This window comes from Pelophylax lessonae (genome assembly GCF_965119305.1).
Source record: "Pelophylax lessonae genome assembly, chromosome: 1".
Taxonomy (NCBI): Eukaryota; Metazoa; Chordata; class Amphibia; order Anura; family Ranidae; genus Pelophylax; species Pelophylax lessonae.
The window spans coordinates 431,575,957-431,603,377 of NC_138768.1; the positions used below are offsets into that span (position 1 = coordinate 431,575,957).

The window sequence follows — 27,421 nt, forward strand, 5'->3', positions numbered from 1 at the left end:
GGCCACGCCCCTAATGGCTATATAATAAGCTGAAGAGACCGGAGATAGGCATAATCAGCGGAGACGTCGTCGGAGGAGGACCGGAGGAAGAAGACAGCCGACAGCCGACAGCAAAAGAGCAGAAGACCGGAGAGGAGAAGAAAAGAAGAGAGGACAGCAGAAGAGGGGACAGCAGAAGACCCCGGAGACAAGAACACAAGAAGAGGAGGACAGCAAAAGAGCAGAAGACCCCGGAGAAGACCCCGGAGAGGAGAAGACAAGAAGGGCGGACAGCAAAAGAGCAGAAGACCCCGGAGAAGACCCCCGGAGAGGAGAAGACAAGAAGAGTCGGATGAAGATTTTTAATAAACTTTCCAAAACGTCTCTTGTCGTTATTTCCATACACTGCCTTTTATGGGGTGAATGGGTAGGGGTACAGTGTACCCCATACCCATTCACATAGGGAGGGGGTCCGGGATCTGGGGTGCCCCCTTGTTAAAGGGGGCTTCCAGATTCCGATGAGCCCCCTGCCCGCAGACCCCCACAACCACCGGCCAGGGTTGTGGGGATGAGGCCCTTGTCCTCATCAACATGGGGGCAAGGTGCTTTGAGGTGGGGGGTGCAGAGCTCCCCCTGCCCCAAAGCACCAACACCCCCCCATGTTGAGGGCATGTGGCCTGGTGTGGTCCAGGGGGGGTGGGGCCGCTCGCTCGTCCCCTCCCCTTTCCTGGCCTGCCGGGCTGCATGCTCGGTTAAGGGTCTGGTATGGATTTTGGGGGGACCCCATGCCGTTTTTTCGGCATGGGGCTACCCTCAAATTCCATAACAGACCCGAAGGGCCTGGTTTGGAACCCTGGGGGGACCCCACGCCGTTTTTTTCCCATTTTGGCGTGGAGTTCCCCCTCAAGATTCCCACAGCGCAAGTCACCCCGCAAGTCGGATCCGACTTGCGGTGTTGCGGTGCGACCTCCATTCAAATCAATAGGATCCCATAGGGAACCATTGATTTTGAATGGAAGAAAAAAAAACGTATAACGTGGCTTAACGCACGTTAAGCAACGTTATAGCAAAGTTATTCAGCTTTTAGCAGCGTCAGGCGTTTTTAACGCTGTAACGCTGGTCCTCAGAACGCGCAGGTGGTGGGTTCTTGTTGCAGCCTAAAAACGTCTAAGCCACTTACAGCTCAAAAACGTCTGAGTGTGCATGAGGCCATAGAATAACATGGAGGGGCGTTTTTAGGCTGCAAAAAGAAAACGCCTGACGCTGCTTACAGCGGCGTTAAAAACGTCCCGTGTGCATGGGGCCTAAAAGATAAAAAGTGAATTTTATATACAACTATATAGATCAGACCAAAATGAGGAGGGAAGAAGGACATTGTCCAAATCAGGGACAGTTCCTCAAAACCAGGGACATTTGGGAGCTATGCCTATAGGTAAGCCTTGTTATAGGCTTTCCTATAGGTACAAACATTACAGGGGGGTTATAACGGCACAAGTAGAGAAAACCTCTACCTAAAACTAATAATAAAACTAGGTGAGATCAGAATTTGACTAACTCAGAGATTTGTCAACAAACCACCAGAGGGCGCTAGCAATACAAACCGAGTGTTTCCATAAAGCTCTATAACAGTTCCGTGTTATTACGGCGGTGGCCATTTTTGCTCAGGGCATCAATTCCCCACATCTAGTAAGCAAACGACGATACAACAAAGGGCGCTACTAGAAAATTATGCTGAAATCGATTTCACGATCGTTAATATCCGCTATAATTCCAGTAACTTTTAACGAACATTTTTGGGAGAAGTCAATGTCGGCAGCGGCGTTCTCAGGTTGCCAAGCAACCCCCTAAACCCGCCCCCTTTTGCTAGTTGGAGGCTAAACAACATGGCGGCGGCGACACCACCGCCACCACCACCACCACCGGCAGCAGGTAATGTGAAAGGAAGGTGCTCATTGTTTGCATAGAAGCTTCTGCATTGTCCTCCTCTGATGGTTCGGTGTCACTGCAGCAGGCGATATTGAAATGTTTAGGCAATCTTTACTGGTAACAAATACAGCCTGTATAAGAAGGATGACCCCTGGCCAGCTCCCATGTGTTTGTTCTGCTTGTGTTATTAAAGAGCTATAGCTTGCTTTCAGCTGCATCTGTTTGAGAATGCTTTAGGCTATGTTCACACTTGCACAGTCTCTGAAAAGCGATCTGCAGTGGATTGCTTTTCAGAGTGTGGCTAAGCTGCCTTTCTCAGGTGTTCAGGAGGCAAACCTGCCCCCTCCTGAACGCTTGTTTTTTTATTTAAATAAAATGCCAATTTTCAATGGGATTGATGTGCCACCTCTGAAAGCCAAGTGTAGGAACGCCTCGGGCGCGTTCGGGATCCCACATGCCCGATCCCACCAGGAAGCTGACATTGCACACAGCTATTCACAGGCAGTGAGACCATTCCAGGTCCGCAGCTGCACAGATCGGGAAATGTCTCAGTGCCTGTGATTAGTGGAGTGCAGTGTTGGCTTCCTGGCGGGATCCCGAACATGCCCGAGCCCATCTGTAGCCAAGTGTATGGCTCATGGTTGCGGCAGGGCCCAGTGAGACCATTCCAGGTCCGCAGCTGCACAGATCGGGAAATGTCTCAGTGCCTGTGATTAGTGGAGTGCTGCACAGATCGGGAAATGTCTCAGTGCCTGTGATTAGTGGAGTGCAGTGTTGGCTTCCTGGCGGGATCCCGACCATGCCCGAGCCCATCTGTAGCCAAGTGTATGGCTCATGGTTGCGGCAGGGCCCCATTGACTTGAATGGGCAAGTTTCACAGAGAGTTCCATCTGTCAACCTGACATGCCACATTCAATTTGCCGAAATGCAAAACACTGCAGCATGTGAAAGCCCCTCTGACTGGCTTTAGGAGGGTGGTAAAACCACCTATTTTTACTGCCTTCCAATCACCTGTGTGAAAAAGGCCTTAAAGAGGAGCTCTGGGCTCCGGGTCAGAAAAAATGAAAAGTCAGCAGGTACAGATACTGTATCTGTTGACTTTAATTAATTTTTAGGACACTTGCCTGTCCACCCCAGCTGATTTTTTTTCATTGGCTTGGCTCTCAGGTGCTGCTGCCACCATTTCTTGTAAGGGAAACTGACAGTGAAGCCTTGCAGCTTCACAGCCAGCTCCCTACTGCACTTTGTGAATGGCCCAACGGAGGAGGGGGGGCTGAACTTCCAGGTGATTTAGCCGCAGCAAAGTAACGCGGAAGTGGGAGCTGGTACCTGTCAAAACCAGGTACCCGCCCCTGAAAGGTGCCAAATGTGGCAGCGGAGGGGGGGGGGGGGAGGAGGCGGCAAACAAGCGGAGCTTCCCCTTTTGGGTGCTGTCATATTTTACATGCTTTGTGATATGCCTTTAAACGTTATATGTATACTCCTGCCCCTGGTTTCTCCCCTCCCCTTAGCTCTGTTTATCCTGTATAGATAGCTCCACCCCTTTTGTTCATTTTTCCCAGTAATGCATTTCAGTCTCATGGAGTGGATCACATTATAATCTTTTGACCTATCCAATGTTCATTGTTGTAAGATCCTCACAGTTTATGGATTAAACTTCACAAGATCTTCAAGGTGTCATCTGGATTGAGTCACTGTCTGTTAATTCAGCTAAGATTGAGGGTTTTAGCTATCTCATCACAACTGTAAGTTACAGAGATCACATTTTCAATGCTTAGACTGGTGAGAACAGGTAGAGCTCCGCTTTAAAGTGTTACTAAACCCACAACAGTAAAATCAGTCTGTATATGCAGTAAAGCATGCTTGTTATACTCACTGTGGAACCTAAGGGGTTAATCCTCCGCATTGTGTAAAAAGGCTGTTTGATCTTGTCTTCTCTGATCCTCCCCTTTTTCCACCGTTCCCAAATAACTACTGATAGAACAAAGCATTGGAGGCAGTATGCACATGCTCAGTTTGGTGTGTATTGCTAGGGAGTTGTTTTTTTTTTTTTCCTTGGGAGGGTTCATTTGATCAGCACAGGGCCAATCAGCACTGTCCAGACAGAGGGTCAGGGGTGTTGAAGTCTCATAGGACAATCATGGGAGAATGAAAACTCCTCCTACAAGCTTTAACTAGACACCAATAGAAGTTACAAAACTGCTTTATACTGCTAATGAGAAAAGGTATTTAGCAGTTTATTTTTACTAAAACTATTGCATTTCTGTGTACTCTGGGGGACCAGATATAGTGAATGCAGGCTCCTGGGTTTAGTAACACTTAAGGGTCCTTTCACATGGGCTTTCCACCCGGCTGACTCGGTTTTGCTTAGCGGGGATCTATCTGCCATTCCCCGCTGAGCAGGCGGATGACAGGTCTATCTCCGCTTACTTTGCAGAGACGGAGCTGTCAGATCCCCGCTCTCCTCTATGGAAGATCGCATTGGAAACGGACCTGCTGTCCATTTTCATCTGATCTTATCCGATCTGATCCTCCAGATGGATGGAAAATAGGGTTTCCATCCATCTGGATTTCATGGACAGGATCGGATCAGATTGGATGGCAGCGGGTGTCAGTGGACATGTCACCGCTGACATCCGCTGCTCCATAGAGGTGCATGGAGAAGTCCATGCAGTGATGTCCATCACACAATCTTGCCTGTTTTTAATGCAGTGCCAGTGAGAATCTGAAGATCACAGAAATCCATTATTGAGTTTTAGGCCCCTTTACACTTATGCGACCTAAAAGTCGTGCAATTTTACCGCAGCTTTTTTGCTGTGATTATGAATGGACTTGAAGAAATGCCTATGGACCTCAAAATGCATTAAAATCGGCCCAAAGTAGTGCAGGGACTACTTTGAAGTCATACAGGTATGAACGGAAATCATGAGGTACGACTTGTCATGCAACGTTGCAGTCCCAAGTCGCAGGACTAGTTGCACAAGTGTGAAAGGGGCCTAAGTCTTGTTCCTTGCACACAGAGAGAGATTTCCCCGAGATTCTCTGAATCTTTTGATGATATGTGTTGTAGATGATGATCTATTTAAATTAGGCAATGTTTTTGACGTTTTGTAGAAGCAGTTTTGCACAGTTTGGGGAACCTCTACCCATCTTTACGTCTTAGGCTGCATTGACATGTCAGCGTATGGATCGGGAGCAGAATCGCCGCGGTTCCGCCCGCGATCCGGAGATTATTGCAAATCGCGGGACGCCTGTGCTTTGCCCGTGATTTGCAATAGCACCCCAAACGCTGAACGATGTTGCCGCGATTTCCGCCTGCCGAATCGCGGTAACATCGCGCAAAAAAAATTGCGGGACGCAATACGCTCCAAAGGAGCTCTTGTACTTTTTTGGGCGTAATGCGTCCCGCAATTTTTTTTTTGCGCAATGTTACCGCGATTCGGCAGGCGGAAATCGCGGCAACATCTCTCAGCGTTTGGGGTGCTATTGCAAATCACGGGCAACGCACAGGCGTCCCGCGATTTGCAATAATCTCCGGATCGCGGGCGGAATTGCGGCGATTCTGCCCGCGATCCATACTCTGACATGTCAATGCAGCCTTAGACATTCTGACAGCTTGTTCTGTTGAAAAATAACAGACTTATGCAGGCCATACATTGGTCGAAATTCCGAACAAATTTTCTTTAGAAAATCAGGAATTTTGTAATCGGATGGTGCAACCATTGATTTTAAAATTCCACCAACCGAGGCTTCATCTTCACCCCATGTGGCTACAGAAAAGTAGCTAGGAATCTTCTTTTCTTAGGTCACAGCTCATGCACATTCCTTTTTCAATTATATTTCTCACACGATTTGCCTATCCTTGATTAGAAAATAGTTTGTTTTTAAAAAAATTTCCAACATGCCCGATCACGCACGGAAATCAGCCATTATTGCGGACCACTAACCAGAACCAAAATTCATCATTACAATTTTTCTAAAGATATTTTTATGTAATTTTTATTTATGTTAATTTTTTTCACTAGTAATGGCAGCGATCGGCGACTTATGGCAGCGGACAAATCGGACACCTAACTGACACTTTTTGGGGGACCAGTGACATTATTACAGTGATCAGTGCTAAAAAATATGCACTGTTACTGTACTAATGACACTGGCAGGGAAGGGGCTAACATCAGGGGCGAATAAAGATGTAAATGTGTCCCTAGGGGGTGGTTGCTAGCTGTGGGGGGGGGGGTTGCTTCTACTGAGGGAAGACAGAGATCTGTGTTCCTGCTTAGCAGAAACACAAGATCTCCATTTTCTCCCCTGGCAGAACAGTAATCTGCCTTGCTTACCTAGGCAGACCGCTGTTCTGCCTCTCTCGGTGATGATCGTGGGTGGCTGGAAGACATCAGGTCCAATGCACCTGCTGATTGGCTTCTACTCTGTCCAATCAGCGCGTGATCGGGTCTCTGGCAGCCTGTGCACACCCCCTAGAGGCTTTTGCACAAAATGACGTACAGGTACGTGATTTGGCGCAATAGAGCCTACATGCCACAGTAAATGTACATTACGCAGTTACAAGTGGTTAAAGTGGTACTAAAGTCTCCTTTTTTCTTTAAAAATACCAAACATATTATACTTATCTGCTCTGTGCAAAACCATCCTCCTCTTCTCGGGTCCCCCGTCGGCGCTCCTGGCCCGTCCCTCCTGTCGAGTGCCCCCCACAGCAAGCAGCTTGGGGCTGACACGGAGCCGCGGTTCAGCCCGCCCCCTCTCTCTCTTCATTGGATTACTGACTTTGACAGCAGCGGAAGCCAATGGCATCGCTGCCATGTCTCAGCCAATCAGAATAGAGTGCTGGACAGCTGAGGCACTTGTGCACATTGCTGGAACGAGATGGGGCTCAGATAAGTATTTAGGGGGCTGTTGCACACAGAAGACTTTTTACCTTAATGCATTGAGATAAAAAAAAAACCTTCTGCCTTTACAACCACTTTAATGCATTTTGTGCACTGGGGGTACAAAACCTTTCAGTGCCTGTCCCCCCCCCCCCGCCCCCCTTATTCCCTTTTATACTTACCTGAGTCCTGTATCGATCCAGAGCTGTGCTCATCTGCAGGACTTCTCTCCTATCTCGGCTCTCTCACAGGCTTGACTTTAACATCACTTTATGCTTGATGAATCGATAAAACCCGAGAGATTTTAGTTTTATTGGAAGAATAGAGTATTTACGTGTTCGCCTGGTCTGGTAATATCTACCAATCCTCACTTCTGCTGCCACTTTGACCTGGCAGTTGAATATGTGTGGTCTTTTTTGTTTTGTTTTTTCAGAAATGGATCTCTTACCATTCTCTGAAATAGCTAGAGTACATCTTGTGATATTACTATTGCATGACGGTTTTTATAGGTACATTATGTGCTTTTTTTTTTTCCCCCAAGCATTTCTGTAAACTTATTTAAACAAAATGTCAACAGTATGAGTAATTTGATACAAGAGACATGTTATATCATTAACATTCTTCTGTTTCTATTAAATCTACTTGTGCGGCACTCAGCTACAAATATACTGCTATTAAGAGAGCACAGACTTCTCGTTTTACGTCCATTAGCAACATGAGTTTTTATATATATATATATATTTGTATAATATCAAAGTAAATAAAGAATCTTTCTTGTGTTAAGTACAGAGTGTCTTATGATTTTATTTTAGATTCATTCTGCTTACTGAGAAAAAATTCACCTTTTTATATAACTCAGTTAAAGCGAACCTTTCCTTTTTTTTTTTTTTAAACTAAAAATCATATCAGCACACAGCTGTACGTCCTACAATGAATTTGATTTGCATTCAATGGTTAACCACTTCTGGACTGGAAGATTTTTCCCCTTAATGACCAAGGCCATATTTTGCGATTCGGCACTGCGTTATTTAACGGACAATTGCGTGGTCTTGCGACGCTGTATCCAAATAAAATTGTCCTTTTTCCCACAATGAGAGCTTTTTTTTGTTTTTTAGTAGTATTTGATCACCTGTGCAATTTTTATTTTTTGCGCTATAAACCAAAAAATGCGACAATTCTGGAAAAAAACAATATTTTTCACATTCTGCTACACAACTTCCACTTTATAAAACTCTGGTCCGACTGCATCTGGAGTATTCTGTCCAGTTCTGGTTGCCAGTCCTCAGAAGGGATGTGTTGGAGCTGGAGAAAGTCCAGAGAAGGGCAACTAAACTAATTAGGGGATTGGAGGACCTTGATTATGAAGAGCGTCTGCAATCGCTTGATTTATTCTCCCTGGAGAAGGGGACATGATAGCAATTTTTCAATATCTCAATGGGGATCTCAGCTTAGAAAAAAAGCTGTTCAGTCGAAGGGATTGCATGAGGACTCGAGGGCATACAATGCGATTAGAGGAGAAGCGTTTTAACCTCAGGCAACGTGGGGGGTTCTTTACTGTTAGGGCTATAAGATTGCGGAATTCTTTACCACAAGAGGTAGTTTCTGCGGGAAGTGTGGTGGCTTTCAAAAGACTATTGGACTTACATCTCAAGGATCAGAACATTCAGGGGTATGTGAGATGATTACAGCCACACACACCTACACAGGTTGAACTGGATGGACTATTGTCTTTATTCAACCTCACCTACTATGTAACTATGTAACTTTCCCCAAAAAAAAATTTACAAATCAAAATTTTTTACCATCTTAGGCCAATTTGTTTCCCGCTACATATTCTTGGTAAAAAAAATCAGAATAAGCATATTTTGATTGGTTTGCGCAAAAGTTATCACATCAACTAACTACGGGAAAGATTTGTCATTTTTATTTATTTTTTTTACTAGTAATGGCAGCAATCTGCAATTTTTTTTTTTTGCGGGACTGCGACATTGCGGCGGATAGATGGGACCCCTGACTGACATTTTTGACACTTTTTGGGGGAACCAGTGACATTACTACAGTAATCAGTGCTAAAAATATGCACTGTTACTGTAATAATGACACTGGCAGGGAAGAGGTTAACACAGTAAGTGATCAAGGGGTTAAATGTGTACCTAGGGGTGTGTTTCTAACTGTATGAGGCATGGCTTGTGAAATGATCACAGAGACCTGTGTTCCTATATAGAAGGATTACATGGGCTCTGTGATCATTTCAGAGAGAACGGTCAGCTGCCGCCTGCCCGTGCATCAGAGACCCTGCTGACGAGTGAGGGCGGGAGCAGGCGCGCAACCGACTTATACCTACGCGCGGGAAGCGGTTAAACATTTTTTGCTTTTACTTACAATTTGGGCTCATTCTGATGCACGGTGGATCATTTTTCAGAGGGCATTTGACAAGTAGGCGTTTTCAGAGGGCGTTTGTAAGCCTAAAAAGAGAAAGGCTGAACCACTGCTCGGTAGGGCGTTTGCTATATGGCCATATACAATTAAGTTGATCGCGTTCAGAAGCGGTACTGACCATCAAATTCAACATACAGATTAATTCTGAAGTGCCATGACGTAAACAGCCCTGAGAAGCTGTATGCCTTTCTTTAAAGCATAACAATACTTTTGAGAAAAAAACATTCCCCTCTGGGTGATCTCTGTACATTGCAAGTATTTTAACAAACTTTGTTGCAGATTCCTACCTTTTGTTATTCTGAAACAATCATTGTTTCTTCCTCTGTGCTGGGTGGGCCTAATGGGAGTGATTTCATAATTATCATTCAGCTGTGGCAGCTGCAGGGCTCTAATGAGAAAAGCCCTGGGCCTGCACCACTTTAGCCGTGATCCTATTGGGTGTATCTCAACAAAAATGACATTTTTGTTGCAGGGAATGCCAGAAATCTGACTTGTATCTTAGTGCAGACTTCTGGGAAAATTGGTGATCCAATCACATAAGCAGGAAATGATGTTTCTGGGGTGTGTTCAGTATACATTCTCTGTACAGAACAGCTCCAGGTAGCCATATTGCATTGCATTTTCAGAAAATTACAGAGCTGCAGATTGACAAGCAAAAGTCATTTTTAATCGCATTAAATTACAATGTAACTTGTGTTGCAATTGTATACGCTATATTGTTTATCTTTTTTTGCTATTTTATTTTTCCCACGAAAGTGGAGTTACCCTTTATGTAAACCATTGTTTTGCAGCCGCCAACCGTCCCAACAGCCTGCTTTTACCATCCCCTGTGGTCACCTATGCAAACCTACATTGTTTTTCCGCTTGCTGGTTTAATGAAGCACTGAAGATGTAACCTGGGCCTCAAAGCTACATCCTGGGAAGGCTACATAGCCACTGCCTTCCCCCTCAGATGATTTGCTCTGTTATATGTTCCAGAAGGCAGACCCAGAGTTTCAGGAAATAACGGAGATTGATTTTGTCTTCCTGCTCAGCAGGGAATCTGTCCGTTCATCCCAGCTGGTTCATGTCCGCTCCACTTATGCAGAGCGTACACAGACAAAGCCCACTCGGATATCAAAGGACCGCCTGTCCAGTTACACCCAACTTCCATCCAATCTAATCCGCCCGACAGATGGAAAACAGAACCTCATCCATCTGTTTTTATCGGATTAAATGTCGGCCGGTGTTGACTCCTTCCGTTCCACTAAGGAGACTGGAGGGTCCGATCAGGTCTGCCTGAAAAACTGAATGCGCTACGTACAGAGAGAAGAGTTTAGCAGTACGTAAGTGCAGAGTTTAGGGGTGTGCAGTGTACACAGTACAGGGTTGAGGAATGCACTACATATAGAGTTAAGGGCTTAGGGGTGTGCTACATACAGAGTGCACAGTTCAGGAGTGCGCTGTGTACAAAGTGCAGAGTTAGTCCCGGTTCACACTTGTGCGATGCGGGAAGGCAGCCTGTTCCCGCATCGCAAACGCACATCTGGCAGTTCACACTGCCATATGCGATACGCAGGGGGTGTCAATGAAATGTTAACGACACCCCCAGTTTGATCGCATATCGCAGTGCGATCTGACAGTTCGCACAGGATCGGATCGCACAAGTGTGAACCACTGTGCGATCCGATCCTGATGCGGCTGGAAAAAAGGGTCCTGTACGTCTTTTGTGCGGGTGCAGTGCGAATTTCAGCCATAAAAAGTGTATGGCTGAATTCGCACCGCACATCCGATCGCATGTAATGAAGGAGCAGTGCGCTCTGATATTGGATGCGATCGCCGCACTCGCAAGAGTGTAAACCGGCCCTTAAGGAGTGAGCTACACACACAGAGTGCACAGCTTAGGGGTGTGTTATGCACAAAGTGCAGGTTTCAGTTCTTTCACAGGCTGTCCTCAACTCACTTCCCACCCCTCTTTGGCTCTGACCTCTGCACCACCCTCCCCCATCGTCCACCTGTGCACACGTCTCATACCCCCCCCCCCCCCCAAAAACGCTCCCTTGCATAACACCCACTCGACCCAACTCTAGTACCTCCGCCTTGCTCACATGCAGGGAGATCATTGGTTGGCACCTGTCCCCACTATGCCCTGCCATGAGTGTGGGCAGGTAGGGATCTGTGAAAACCACGTGGAGGTCTGCCACTTTCCAGCTAAAAAAAAAAAAAAAAAAGCCCTGGGTGCGAGAGCCACATGAAATGGCCTGGCCAGCCAGATTCAGCCCGAGGGCCTTGTATTTGACACGTGTGCCTTGTGCTTGACAACTGCTGTCTCCAATTGATGCTTTACACTTGCTTCTTGTTCTGGTGGCAACTTTAATATTTTGAATTTGTCATCACTTTCTTGAGCTCAAAGAAAAGGAACTCACTGCTCAAGGTGGTATGTAAGCCTGATGACACACACCGGTGCACGCCCCGGCTCGCCTCCGTGGACAATCAATGAAGAAAAAGAAACGGCTGCACTCCAGATGAGGTCAAAATCCAGATTTATTGACTGGACATGACAATGTGACAAGGTAGACGCGTTTCACACACTACAATGTGTGCTTAATCATTACCAATAATGATTAGGCACACATTGTAGTGTGTGAAACGCAACCACCTTGTCACATTGTCACATTGGGATGTCCAGTCAATAAATCTAGATTTTGACCTCATCTGGAGTGCAGCCGTTTCTTTTGCTTCACTTTCTTGAGCTGATTTACTAAAGAATCTGGAAGTATTTGCAGAAATGTTGTTCTTAATAAGCGCAGCAATTATCCAGTCATGTGAAAATGCAAATTCCTTCCCACTATAAATACCCAACCACGGGCAGATGCTTTTCAAATGATTGCATAAATGAAGTGAATATTTACGCACTTTTTACAGTAACGTTTTTTTTTTTTTTTTCTTTTTTTTAGTAAATCAGCCTCTATATGATAATGGTCACCAGGACAAATGGAGAGGGTTAATCTGTTAATCTCTCCAGCTAGAAAACAGCAAAAAAAAAATCCTGAACTAGAATACAAAATATTGCCTATCCATTTTTTGATGTTATAACGTGTAAAAGTATAATAGCCTCTATCTAACTTTTCCATGAGTGCTCTTTGCAACCTGCCTTGATTACATATTTTCTTCCCAGCTTTGCTGCACTGCTCATGTAGGTCAGTAGTAATAATGAATGCAGCATTTGGCATTTTACTGATACACCTTTACCAAAGGTATTTAGTTGTTCAGAATAAATGTCATTGCTTTGTCATAGATTTAATTTTTGTATAACTGCAGTCAGGTTTGTCAATCATTTTTATTTCTATAGCCTTTTGAATCCTTAATAAAGTAACATTCTCTTCTAAACCCGATAGCTGTAAATGTTAAATTGGTTCTTTATCTTGTCTTGAATACAAATTACGCTGGTTCTTTTTTCATTTAACAAACTAAGATAATTTCTAGGAAGTTTAATTGCCTGCCCATTCCATGAATTTGTGTTTGTTCTTCAGGTTTTCCGAATAAAAACAGAGTTGCTATTTTAGCAGAACTAGACAAAGAGAAGAGGAAATTACTTCTGCAAAATCAGTCTGGAAGCAACAGCCCAGGTGCAAGGTAACGCACATCTGCTGCTTTTGTGGTTAAATGGCAACATAACATGTTAAAAAAACGGGCAGGCAACCTTTTGAGCATAGTGTGCCGAAAAATATTTTCAGAATCATATAGATAATAATAAAAAAATATCATTGAGCTTTCAGAGATCAGTGGTAAGGTAACTGGTACCCTTACCCGACTGGCATATTCAGTTCAGTTATAAAGATAGAAATAAAGTATGTTCTCCCAGATCTGCCCACAATTTCTGCACCTTCACACCTCCGATCACCCCAATTCCTGCACCTTCACACCTCAGATCACCCCAATTCCTGCACCTTCACAATTCTTATCACCCCAATTCCTGCACCTTCACAATTCTTATCACCCCAATTCCTGCACCTTCACAATTCTTATCACCCCAATTCCTGCACCTTCACAATTCTTATCACCCCAATTCCTGCACCTTCACAATTCTTATCACCCCAATTCCTGCACCTTCACAATTCTTATCACCCCAATTCTTGCACCTTCACAATTCTTATCACCCCAATTCCTGCACCTTCACAATTCTTATCACCCCAATTCTTGCACCTTCACAATTCTTATCACCCCAATTCCTGCACCTTCACAATTCTTATCACCCCAATTCCTGCACCTTCACACCTCCGATCACCCCAATTCCTGCACCTTCACAATTCTTATCACCCCAATTCCTGCACCTTCACACCTCCGATCACCCCAATTCCTGCACCTTCACAATTCTTATCACCCCAATTCCTGCACCTTCACACCTCAGATCACCCCAATTCCTGCACCTTCACACCCTTTAGATCACCCCGATTCCTGCACCTTCACACCCTTTAGATCACCCCAATTCCTGCACCTTTACACCTCAGGTCACCCCAATTCCTGCACCTTTACACCTCAGGTCACCCCAATTCCTGCACTTTTACACCTCAGGTCACCCCAATTCCTGCACATTTACACCTCAGACCACCCCAATTCCTGCACCTTTACACCTCAGACCACCCCAATTCCTGCACCTTTACACCTCAGACCACCCCAATTCCTGCACCTTTACACCTCAGACCACCCCAATTCCTGCACCTTTACACCTCAGACCATCCCAATTCCTGCACCTTCACACCTCAGATCACCCCAATTCCTGCACCTTCACACCTCAGATCACTCCAATTCCTGCACCTTCACACCTCAGATCACCCCAATTCCTGCACCTTTACACCTCAGATGACCACAATTCCTGCACCTTTACAGCTCAGATCAAAATCATCAATTTTAAATTAGTAGTTCTCAAAATGTGGTTTATTACCAGTCCAAAATAATAGCAGGCAGCTTGTGGCAACCCGACTTAACACCAGTGATTGATCTAGCCTGTCTAATGTGAGGGTGCAGAAAAAATGTCAGGGGGCAGTGGATAGGGATCAGCAGGGCGAAGGACAGGGGCCTATAGGGCAGTGTACAGGGGTCCCCAGGGCAGATGATGGGGTCAGCAGAGTGGAGGACAGGGTAAGCAGGGCAGAGAATGGATGGTCAGCTGGGCAATGTACAGGAGTTAGCACAGCATAGGACAGGGACCAGCAGGGCAGATGATGGGGTCAACACGGCTTGGGACGGGGATCAGCAGGATGGAGAATAGGAGTAGGCAGGGCATAGGACAAGGGTCAGCAGGGCAGTGTGCAGGGTTCAGCAGAACGGAGAAGAGGGGCCAGTAGGGAAGATGATGGGGTCAGCAGGGCAGAAGCTGCAGGGCACTCAGTAGAGTTCCTCGTCCTCGCATAGCTTAGATCAGATTCTCTTGCATACACAGCTTCCACATACACAGTGTGTAGCTGGCTACTGCAGTTGTGCTGCTGTTCTGATCTGGGGCTTTCACAGGTCAGAACAGCAACATAGTAGGTAGATAAATACTGTGCAGATAGAGCCTGTCTGCAAGACAATTTGATTGCAGCTATGTGCGGGGAAAAGATCTCTACTGCACGTCCTCTGCCCAGCCTGTGTGCTCTGTGGGATGGGAGGAGGAACTCACCGGGTTGGTACAGCATCCATGGAGGGGGTACAGGCGCATCACTCCCTAGATCATGCTACGCTGAACACAGCTCAATGCAGGCAAGCACCGTGAGGTAGGTGGGAATTAAGGCGGGCAGTAACTGAGGTGTGAGGTAAACAGCTGTAAAAAAACACACCAAACCACATTCTGAGAGGAGCTTATGGGCAAAATTTACACACACATGCACATAAATGTATTCCAGTGGCCAGAATAAATGATCATTCTGGCTGCTAAAATGCATTTACTCAACACCATGCATATACAAACGCGTATACTTCGAGACATTTTTTTCTGTCTGACAGTCAGAATTTTGAGCATAAATTGAACCTTTGTGCATAAGGCTTTAGATTCCTTTGGTACTTTCAGAAATGCAACATACTTTACAGACCTTTAGATGCTTAGTGAGCTTTAAAAGTTGTAAATTTGTCAAGAGAAGTACCTCCTGAAGTTTTCTTATTGAAGGTGCTGCTCACATGTTATCTTGACAGCATCATGTAATTCCTGCAGATATGTTTGTCACATGTTCTTTCTGCAAATCTCTAATTCCGACTTATAGCAGATTCATAGTGTTATGGTTTTTTTACTGCACATGCATTACATGCATTATTTCTCACATTAGGCAACCCATTTATTCAGTACACATTAAAGCTGTAACTCTGCCCATAACTTTTTATGGATTAAAGCCGTATTCAAACCAAAAACAAAAATGAAATATGTTGCAGTTTACCAATCATTAGATTTGGTGGCAGCAATAGGGGAGTACAGATGGATCGACGTTCAGCAGGGACCAGCCAAATTTCGTTCTGTGCGTGGCCCACCTTGTTCGACAGAAGTTGATCAGCAGATAAACTTCTGTTGAACGGCCCCGCTGAAAAACTTTTGTTCAGTCAGCTGCTGCATCCCTGATCAATGTATTCTGACAGAGGAGGAGTAATGCTGTCAGAATACAGAAGCACAGTGGGTAGTATTCCTTTACCTGACTAGTATATGGGGGGGGGGGAGGAGAGTACATTGCTTTTTTTTTTTTTTTTCAGCTTACTGGCTGAACGAAAAAAAATAAAAAAAACCTATACATTTTTACCCAGCTTTACTTTTTTTTTTTTTTCTTAATTTTCACCTGATCTCGCTAGTAACACACTTCCTGTCTTAGGCTGTCCCCACATTGGATGGAGAAGCAAAGGAGACACCTTTGGACAGCAGCATTGTCAATCTGGGGGACGGGTATATAGTTACATAGTTAGTCAGGTTGAAAAAAAGACAAAAGTCCATCTGGTTCAACCAATAAACAAATACCAGTAAAGAAATCCCAACCATACAATCCCATATACACAATCCTATACCCGCAGTTGATCCAGAGGAAGGCAAACAATCCCAGCAAAGCATGATCCAATTTGCTCCAGCAGGGGAAAAAATGATTTCCTGATCCCCCTAGAGGCAATCGGATATTCCCTGGATCAACTTTACCTATAAATATTAGTACCCACTTATATTATGTACACCTAGGAAAGAATCCAGGCCTTTTTATAAAGTAGTAGTAGTTTTAGGCTGGCCATACAGGGAGCAAATTTCTTTCCTGCAACCACGATTTGCAGGAAAAAAATTGCTAGATTCTCCCATCAACACAGCAGTTAAGCAAATTTTTTATTTTTTTTTCCTTTTTAGAGCAAGATTTTACATAAATTTAATAAATACTGACCCTTGTAAGCATTCTGTCACATGTAAATGGTTTGTCTCAACCGTCTATCTGCCACTGTTGCTGGACAGTTTGGTCTGTTTAAAGGAAGCTGAAAAATAACAGACTTACTAAGGCCGGATAACTAGGTAAAAATAAAAAAAAAGCCTAATAAAGAAAACAAATGCAGCAATCGCATGTACGTATTGGTAAGCTGCAGTATATAAAATTTCATTTTTGGATTTAATGCTGCTTTAACGATATCATCTGATGAAATCAGACTGTGATTTTGTATGGTTATTAAAAACCTTTGTACAGAATTAGCTCTAACTGCTTGGTTTATTAGGGAAAAAACACCCTTATGCAAAAGTGATGTTGGAATTCACTTCTATTCTATTCTGAGCCTGCATCATATGAATATGATTGCACCCTTTTCCCCCAAACATTGAAACTTATATATGAAAAAAAAAAAAAAGGTGCAAGGGAAAGCAGAGGTTATTACCCAACGCCAGCCAGCTAGATTTTATTGAGGTCAAATACTCGAGAGAGACATCCTTTGTGCTGCACTGCTCTTACAAGGAACAAACTTTTAGGTGGAAAGAGCACAGTGACACCAATTAACTGATCAGTGTGCTGTATCTCATTTCACTATGCAGTTACAGTCTGGGTGAGAAACAAAATCTGTAAGTGTTACTTAAAGCGGAGTTCCACCAAAAAGTGGAACCTCTGCTCATTTGCTTCCTCAAACCCCCCCCCCCCCCCTGTGCCACATTTGGCACCTTTCAGGGGGGGGGGGGGGTAAGGGGCAACGGATACCTGTTTTTGACAGGTACCCATCCCCACTTCCGAGAGCTAGCGCCGCCAAGCCAATCCGAAAGCGTAGCACACTTTGTGCATGCGCAGTAGGGACTCGCCCGTGAAGCCGCAAGGCTTCACTGCCGGGTTCCCTTACCGGCAATGACAGCAGCACCCGACAGCCGATGGAAACATCGGCTGCGGTGCTGACATTGCTGGACTCCAGGACAGGTAAGTGTCCTAATATTAAAAGCTGCAATATGTGTAGCTGCTGACTTTTAATTTTTGGAGGGGGAGGCTGGAACACCGCTTTAACCGCAGCAGAGAAAAGTTAGGTCTCCTGCCCTGCCAGACAGGGCTGTGTTGTGTGCCAAGGCTTTGTAAATCTTGGAACTGGATGGAAAAAAATAAAAATCTTTGGCTGGAAAAATGTCTCACTGAAGGTTTTCACTTGTATTTAGCGTTTTACCTGATGTTAAGTTTATTGGTATCGCTTGTCTAGGTTGACTAATATAATAATATGCTTTAACTTTGCCTTCTCAACAGCATAGCCCTCTCAAGGCCAAATGTCAACAAGGATTTTCGTGACCATGCAGAGCAACAGCATATAGCTGCCCAGCAAAAGGCAGCACTTCAGGTACATATATTATTTAGCATCTAAAATAAAAATGCCTTGGTCAACACCCTCCCTTAATCAGTAATTAATGGAGGGAATTTTTTTTTCATAAAAACTCTGTGCTACATGCTATATTTATACAAACTTTTCTTCTGCACTCGGACAGAAAGAAACACCTGACAGTTTCTAACCCTTCCTTACCCTCTTAAAAAAGGGGGTTTGGGTTGAATTTGGGCTTGAGATTAAGGGGTACATTCTGCGTATTGTGACTTGAAGCTGATGGCCGCTAATTAGGGATGGGTACTACAGTTCGGCCCGAGCATGAGTTTTGGCTGAACATTTGCCTGTTCGGCCATTCGCAGAACACCCGAATTTGCAGGGTGTCCACCCTGTGTCACCCAGACGAACACCCTGCAATGCACTGAGCACTGCACAGTGCATTTTGCACCCTGATTGGGCAAATGTGGTAGTAAAGAAAATTCATACCAGATCTTTATCCAGGCATGCAGCCTGGCAGGTCAGGAAATTGGGGGGCCCCTTCTCCTCCGGAACCATACCAGGCCACATGCCCTATACGGGGGCCCCCCCCCCCACCACAAAGCACTTTGTCCCCAAGGACAAGACAAGGGGCTATTCCCAACAAACCCTGAGCTGTGGTTGTTGGGATCTGCAGGTGGGGGGCTTATCAGAATCTGCCCAGATCCCCCCCCCCCCCCATGTGAATGAGTATTGGGCAAGAGACCGCTTTTGACAAATCCTTTATAAAAATATTGTGTCCCTCCATGTAAATTCATCGTTAATCATGCTGCCCCCCTGGACCGAAAAAATGAAAAACACTCCTGCCTCCTGGGAGGCCTGTCGCCAAATGCCTGCTCTGTGCTTTGACATTTCAAAGCTCGCTCATCCCCCTCCCCCCTTCCTGACCTGCCAGGCTGCATAGGTCTAGTAGGACCTGAAGGCTGTAAGGGTCTGGTGTGGATTTTTTTTTTCTTTAATTTTGGCATGGGACCCTACCCTGTTTTTTTGTTTTTTTTTTTTCTAATTGTAACCGCAAGTCTTTTAAAATGGGATTTGATACGTTTTTTTTTTGTCTTTCGAATTGTAATTTTTGCTGCAGCATGTTCTATGCATGCCACAGATATGCCACTTTACAGGCACATTAAGGGCGCCCCAAGGCACTATATTTAGGGGTTTTTCATTTTTATTGTTGCACTTTAAGCATAATTAAAATCATTGCTCCTGAAAAAAACAATTGTTTTTAATTTTTGTTTTGATACATGCCCCTCAGGGCAGTACCCAGACCCCCATACCCCTTTTATGGCCAATTACTTGCATATAAGCCTGCAAAATCATATAAGCCTTCTGTCAGCCATGTGTCCCTCCAATGCAATAGTAATTGATTAATTGGCAATCCCTCCACCCAACTCAGTATAAATTTAAGCCCTTTCTAGGGGAAGCACAGGCAGGGGTTTGCACAGGCGGGGATTGCATTGGCAACTATCATCTTGGATAAAGTATTAATATTGGATTAAGTATTACACTTCTGCTCAGCACTTCAGCGAATGCACAAAGCATACAACTGCAAGCCAACAGACAGACTACAGGTGATCTGAGACTCTATACAACTTTTCCATCTCACATTCAGTCTACTTCTCAATCTCACCACCCTGTATTATGCAATCCCTAATTCTCCTTCTCATGTTTGCATCCTCTCTCCTTAAACTTTCTCTCCTTCACCCCTCTTCTCCGCCCCACAGCTTGTATTTATCACCCTCACTCCTATCTTCACCTTTATACTGCACTCATCAACTCCTGCTGATTCTGAACCCACACACCAATAAAACCTTCAGGACACTGAGATGTGTCCCCCCTCATAAATCATACTCCCATATCACCTCCCTCACCCTTCTGCTTCTCCTAACCTCTGGAGATATTTCCCCAAATCCTGGACCCCCATCATTTACCTTTGGCAGACATACCCGTCACCCCCTATCCTCTGACACCAGCCGAAATCCACACAATCTGGTTTCTATTCCTCTTCTGCCTAGAGCCAGCCTCCCCTTCTCCTGCGCCCTCTGGAATGCCCGCTCTGTTTGCAACAAACTCACCTCTGTCCATGACCTATTTATCACAAACTCCTTCAACCTGCTTGCAATTACTGAGACCTGGCTTCAAGACTCTGACTCTCCTTCTCCTGCTGCCCTCTCCCATGGTGGCCTCCTGTGGACTCACTCTCCCAGGCCTAGTGGACGGAAAGGAGGTGGGGTTGGAATTCTGCTTTCCCTTCTCTGTCTCTCTCCTCATTTGAAGCTCACTGTATTCGTCTATTTTCTCCAGTTTCGTTGAGAATTGCTGTGATCTATTGGCCTCCTGGACCGGTATCAGGCTTCCTTGATGACTTCTCTGCCTGGCTACCCTACTTTCTCTCTTCTGAAATTCCCACAATCATTCTTGGAGACTTCAACATCCCTGTTAATCTTAACACTCCTGCTACTTCTAAACTTTTGAGCTTAACCTCCTCTTTTGACCTAAAACAATGGACACATGCTTCTACTCACTCTAATGGCAACAGCCTTGACCTCATGTTCTCCTACCTATGCACTCCTCGCAACCTCTCCAACACTCCATTCCCTCTTTCTGATCACCACCTCATTAGTTTCAGTCTCTCCTTGTCCTCCTCCTTACCTTCCAACTACCGAACAATTACCCGTAGAAAACTTTGCCATCTTAACCCTTCACTTCTTTTTTCTGCTACAGATGGTCTCTTCAACACAATCTCATCCCTCTCCTGCCCCAACATGGCCACTTCTGTCTACAACAGTTCACTGTCATCTACCCTGGATGCTTTGGCCCCCCTCACTACACACAGAATCAGGCCCCGACCGCTTCAACCCTGGCAGACAGACAATACCAGAAGCCTCAAAAAACGTAGTCGCGCTCTTGAGCGTCTGTGGCGTAAGACTAAGTCACAGCAAGATTTCAGTCAATATAAATCTGCCCTCCAAAAATACAGTTCCTGCCTCCACACTGCCAAACAGACCTACTTTATCACTCTCATTAACACCCTCTCACACAACTCTTTTCGACCTTCAACGCTCTACTTCGTCCTCCATTGCTTCCACCCACTAACTTACTCACTGCCCAAGAGATTGCCAATCACTGCAAAAATAAGATTGATACAATTCGTGAAGAGATCTTTACACTAAAGATATCTCCCTCACCTTACACACCTTGTCCTCCTGCACAATCAATACTTCCCTTGTTTAACCCAACTACTGTAGAGGAAGTCACTAAAATTTTTTCTAATGCCCACCTAACTTCCTGCCCCCTGGACCCTGTTCCTTCTCAAATACTACTTTTTTCTACTCTTTAACTCATATCTTCAACCTCTCCCTCTCCACTGGCATCTTCCCCAGCTCTCTAAAACATGCGCTAGTAACTCCCATACCAAAGAAAGCCTCACTAGACCCCTCCAATCTTAATAACTTAAGACCCATCTCCTTACTCCCTTTTGCTTCCAAACTCCTTGAACGTTTAGTCTACAACCGCCTGAGCAAGCATCTCATTGTGAATAACCTCCTTGATCCCCCTTCAGTCTGCAACACTCCACAGAAACTACTCTCCTAAAACTTACAAATGACTTATTAACAGCAAAAACCAATGGTCACTACTCAATACTCTTACTCTTGGACCTCTCTGCTGCCTTTGATACTGTTGACCACCCCCTCCTTCTCAAAAAACTCAGTTTGCTCGGTCTCCGTGACTGTGCTCTCCACTGGTTCGAATCTTACTTATCTCATCGCACCTTCAGTGTCACTTACAATTCCACTTACTCCTCTTACTGTTGGGGTCCCCCAAGGTTCTGTCCTTGGACCGCTACTATTCTCAATCTATACCTCCTCCCTGGGTCAACTAATAGCCTCCCATGGCTTCCACTACCATTTCTATGCTGATGACACCCAAATCTACCTCTCTACCCCTCAGCTCACCCCATCAGTCTCCTCCCGCATCACTGATCTACTAACAGACATATCAGCCTGGATGTCTCACCACTTCCTCAAACTGAATCTATCTAAAACCGAGCTCATAATATTTCCTCCCCTACGTGCCCCTTCCCCGGAATTCTCTGTCAAGATCAATGGAACAACTATTAGTCCTTCCACACATGCCAGGGTGCTAGGGGTAACCCTGGACTCTGCACTGTCCTTTCAGGCTCACATCCAATCCCTGTCCAAATCATGCCGCCTTAACCTCCGCAACATCGCTAGAATACGGCCCTTTTTAACCAATGACACCAACAAGCTTTTAATTTACTCCCTGGTTATCTCTCGCCTCGACTATTGCAACTCCCTCCTCATTGGATTACCCTTGCATAGATTATCCCCCCTTCAATCCATAATGAATGCTGCTGCAAGACTTATCCACCTTACCAACCGTTTAGTGTCCTCCAACCCTCTCTGCCAATACCTTCATTGGCTTCCACTCACCCAACGAATAAAATTCAAAGTGCTAACAATCATTTACAAAGCCATCCACAACTCTGCCCCAGCTACATCACTAACCTGATCTCAAAATATCAACCAAGCCGCTCTCTTCGGTCCTCCCAAGACCTCCTGCTCTCTAGCTCCCTTGTCACCTCTTCCCATGCTCGCCTCCAGGATTTCTCCAGAGCTTCTCCCATTCTTTGGAACTCTCTACCCCAATCTGTCTGACTGTCCCCTAATCTATCCATCTTTAGACGATCCCTGAAAACCCTTCTCTTTAAAGAAGCCTACCCAGCTACTAACTAATAACGCTGTTTCACTTGCTCCATCAGCTCATCCCCCACAGCTATTGCCTTTTGTATCAATTGACCCTCCCTTTTAGATTGTAAGCAGGGCCGATCCTGGGCGGGTTCACGGGGTGCACTGCACCCAGGCGCCGCAAGCTGAGGCGGAAGAGGGGCGTAGAAGCTCCAGCAGTAGCAGAGTCCTCCCCTCCTCCAGCCCTAGTAATCTAATTACTGTTTCCCCGTTGTTACTGACCATAAAATGCTGTTACTATAGTGGCCAGCAGTGTAACATCCATCCGCATCCAGTGATGATTGGTGGGCAAGCAGGGGGCGGCCACAATCACAGTGAGTGGAGCTGTCAAAATCAAGCATTGATGTCGGGGTGGGCGGGGCCGGTATACGGGGCTCTGCCCCCTTGTTCCATACACAGACTAAGAGCAGCTGCCGGGGAAAAAGATGGCAGGGGCGGCCACAATCACAGTGAGTGGAGCTGTCAAAATCAAGCATTGATGTCGGGGTGGGCAGGGCCCATATGGGGGGCTCCGCCCCCTTGTTCTGTACACAGACAAACAGCAGCTGTCAGGGAGGAAGGTTGCAGGGGGTGGGACAATTTAAAACTACTCTATCTGCACACATAGTGGTGTATAATAAACCAGAATTATACACTGCTGTGGGTGCATATACAATAGTTACAATTGGTCCTACCCCCTGCCACCTTCCTCCCCAGCCAGCATGTCTTCTAGAAAATGTCAGCACCATACTAACACATCATGTGAAGGGAAAAGCAGGAACTTTATGTTCAGTGACAAAGTACACTGGGGACCGTTTTGGAGAGTGCACCAATCCACATCACATGCAGGAAATGCTGGTGTTGCTGGCACTTGTTACCTGGCAGATGGAAGTTCAAGTAAGAGTGCCCGAAAGCTGTGTAATTTCAGGGGGGGTCTGCTATTCTTTCCTCTAGACAGGTGAGTCAGATAGGATGGTGACCTGAGCCTGACTTTCCATCCCTGGGCATCACTTATGATATGTGTATAGTGCACCACTACCAGGGTCAGCCATGTGTGTTTCCAGTAGGTAGTGCATCCCCCTCTATCACTCAGGTATAAGTACTGTGGGATCTTCTTTTCTTTTTTTCTTTAGGCTCCTTTCACACGGTCTGCTGTCCGGTGCAGACTGTTCTCTGCTCAGCGGGGGATCGATCCGCCGATCCCCGCTGAGCAGGCAGATGAGAGCTCCGTCTCTGCTCTGTGTGCAGAGAGGGAGGTGTCAGATTCCCCGCTGTCCTCTATGGGGGGAATCGGAAGAGAACGGACCGCCTGTCAGTTCTCATCCGATCCGATCCGCTGGACGGATGGAAAATAGGATTTCCATCCGTCCGGATTTCACGGACAGGATCGGATGCGGATGGCAGCGGGTGTCATCAGAAATGTCACCGCTGACATCCGCTGCCCCATAGGGATGCATGGAGCATCCGATCAGATCCGCCTAAAAAACGAACAGGCGAATCTGATCGGATCGTTCGTGTGAAAGGGGTCTTATGCTTATTGAAGTGGTGGGGTCCCACCAGAAGTTTTTACTGGGATTCTTCATCAGAGCATTTCTTTATTTTAGAGCTGCCTATATTATTCTGATTAGTATTAAATGAGTATCCCTGTGTCTGTTTCTTTCTTGTTTTATTTGGTTTGTGTATAAGATGTGCAGTTGTTTCCCTAATGTGGTACTAAACCCCAAAACAAAAAATAATATATCAGTTTACTAATTCTTAAAGCAGAAATTAAGTTCCATTGTAAGTCAGTGTGAGTAGGGAGGCATTCATTGCAGAAAAGACATGCAAAGTGTCTTCTGCAATAAATGACACCTACCTACCTGATCACAGCAATCCCTGAAATGTAAGCTGAGCTGCGCAAGCCTACAGCAACTGGCCTGATCTTGTGTGCCGGGATGACTAGCTCCCACGCATGCGCAGTAGTGATGTGACTCCAAACTGACCGCTAAAGAGGCCTGAAAACTGCCACAGAGGAGCTTATGCCTGCACCAGAGGGACTGTTGGAAACGTGAGTATCTTTCTTCCATCCTAGGGAGGACATGGATCAGTGTGCCAGCGCCTTAGACTTGTTATATTTACACACATGAAGCATGAAACAACTCTCATTTTGCACTGTTGATTCGGTGGTGGGTGGAGTGGGACAAGACACATAATTTCCATTGTTTGCCAACCAACCAGAGGCAGAGTAGTACAACATTAAAATAGTGTAGATTAGTGTATAATGTTTTCAAATAGGAATTGATTCTATTTAGTAATCTGCATTTGGTGGGCTCTGGTAGGCTGCATTTGGTGGGCACTGGTAAGCTGCATTTGGTGGGCTCTGGTAAGCTGCATTTGGTGGGCACTGGTAGGCTGCATTTGGGGGGCACTGGTAGGCTGCATTTGGGGGGCACTGGTGAGCAGCATTTGGTGGGCACTGGTAGGCTGCATTTGGTGGGCACTGGTAGGCTGCATTTGGTGGGCACTGGTAAGCTGCATTTGGTGGGCTCTGGTAGGCTGCATTTGGTGGGCACTGATAAGGCTGCATTTGGTGGGCACTGGTAGGCTGCATTTGGTGGGCACTGGTAATCTGCATTTGGTGGGCACTGGTAGGCTGCATTTGGTGGGCACTGGTAATCTGCATTTGGTGGGCACTGGTAGGCTGCATTTGGTGGGCACTGGTAGGCTGCATTGGGTGGGCACTGGTAATCTGCATTTGGTGGGCTCTGGTAAGCTGAATTTGGGGGGCACTGGTAGGGTGCATTTGGTGGGCTCTGATAAGCTGCATTTGGTGGGCACTGGTAGGCTGCATTTGGTGGGCACTGGTAACCTGCATTTGGTGGGCACTGGTAAGCTGCATTTGGTGGGCACTGGTAAGCTGCATTTGGTTGGCACTGGTAAGCTGCATTTGGTGGGCACTGGTAGGCTGCATTTGGTGGGCACTGATAAGGCTGCATTTTGTGGGCACTGGTAGGCTGCATTTGGTGGGCACTGGTAATCTGCATTTGGTGGGCACTGGTAATCTGCATTTGGTGGGCACTGGTAGGCTGCATTTGGTGGACACTTTTAGGCTGCATTTGGTGGGCTCTGGTAGACTGCATTTGGTGGACACTAATGAGGCTGCATTTGATGGGCACTGATGAGGCTGCATTTGGTGGGCACTGATGAGGCTGCATCAATGCATTGATCTCTTGTATCATATCCGCAGTCTCTGACCATCTCTTGTATCAAGTCTGCAGTCTCTTACCATCTCCTGTCTGGGGGCTCTATCTAACAGACTCTCTAACAGATGCCCTCTCTGTGTCCATTAGAGAGACCCCCCTCCAGTTCCCATTAGAGTACTCTGCTTCTCTTACTGTAATTTGTTTATTGTTAAGAGATCGTGGGAGGGTCCTGGGGTAAGGAAGACTTTTTAGGGGAGTATCTTTGTGTTTGAGCCATTGCCATAGAAACATTTGTAAAGGGGAGGAGTTAGTAAGATGACCACGCCCATGTGATGGGCGCCAGAAAAATTTCTGCACCCAGGCGCCTGTGACCCTAGGATCGGCCCTGATTGTAAGCGCTAACGAGCAGGGCTCTCTGATTCCTTTTGTTCCAAATTGTAGTGTAACTTTAATGTCTGCCCTCATTTTGTTAAGCGCTGCGCAAACTGTTGGCGCTATATAAATCCTGTATAATAATAATAAAAATGGGCACTTTTGATTTTTCCTGTTTGGCTCCTATAGACTTAATGGGGTACGCCATTCAGGTTAGAACATTTCCCCTGTTTGGGAGTCCTGCAGCGAACCAAACTGGGTGTTCGGCTCATCCCTACTGCTAATTTATTACTGTTTATTACTATTGTTCACTGCTCTATCATGAAAGAATCCAATGCCTGTTTTCAGGATAGTAAGCATACTTTCTAACCCTGTGCTTTCTCTCTACAGCATGCTCATGCACATTCCTCAGGATACTTCATAACTCAAGATTCTGCTTTTGGAAATCTCATTCTCCCAGTTATCCCACGTCTGGAAGCTGAGTGACAGTAGTTATCGTCATTGAGGTCTTCCTGAGACAGCGCTTGCGGCAACTATTATGTGAAATTGCTGAGGACTCTGTTTAACAATTGTATATATTTTTTCATATTAGTCATGTGAAACTGTCTGGCACTATTCTGGCAACATTTGCCTTATAAACCAACAGGTCATTAGAAGTCTAGTGACTGGAATGCAAGGACCCACATTTATGCAATGTTGTTTTGAAATAAAAATTAACTTGCTTTGTTTTGTAGTATGGCATCCCATGTTTTTCATATATACATGTATTCTGTGGGAGCTTGTGTACACTTGCATCTATATGCAGTATTTTTCAGGTATGAATGCAGACCGGTAACGCCTAGCAGCCAGTTCAATTTCAGCTTTTACTGACTTGACTTGCACATATCTGGTTGGTTTGAGCTATTGCTCTTTGCACATAAACCAGTTCTGGACTTTAGGCATATACCATACATGGTGAAAAAATAGGTGCGCTGTTGGTATAATAAAATAAAAGCTGCTACCACAGGTCCAATTATGCAATTGGAATAATGAATGGTGATAGGTGATCTGGTGCGCTAATATTTAAATGAATGATGGTGTGTAAAAATACACGTATGAAAATGGGTGAAAAAAT

General features: G+C 45.5%; 1 protein-coding gene across 1 annotated transcript; it reads left to right on the forward strand.

The window, feature by feature from the left end:
* The first annotated feature begins 1,832 nt into the window (after positions 1–1,832).
* INIP (INTS3 and NABP interacting protein) lies at positions 1,833–27,040 on the forward strand. The gene is made up of 4 exons (XM_082243494.1): positions 1,833–1,908; positions 12,740–12,842; positions 17,903–17,993; positions 26,698–27,040. The coding sequence occupies exons 1-4, from the start codon at positions 1,863–1,865 to the stop codon at positions 26,791–26,793; spliced, it is 336 nt and encodes a 111-aa protein (XP_082099620.1). The 5' UTR covers positions 1,833–1,862; the 3' UTR covers positions 26,794–27,040.
* The last annotated feature ends 381 nt before the right edge of the window (positions 27,041–27,421 follow it).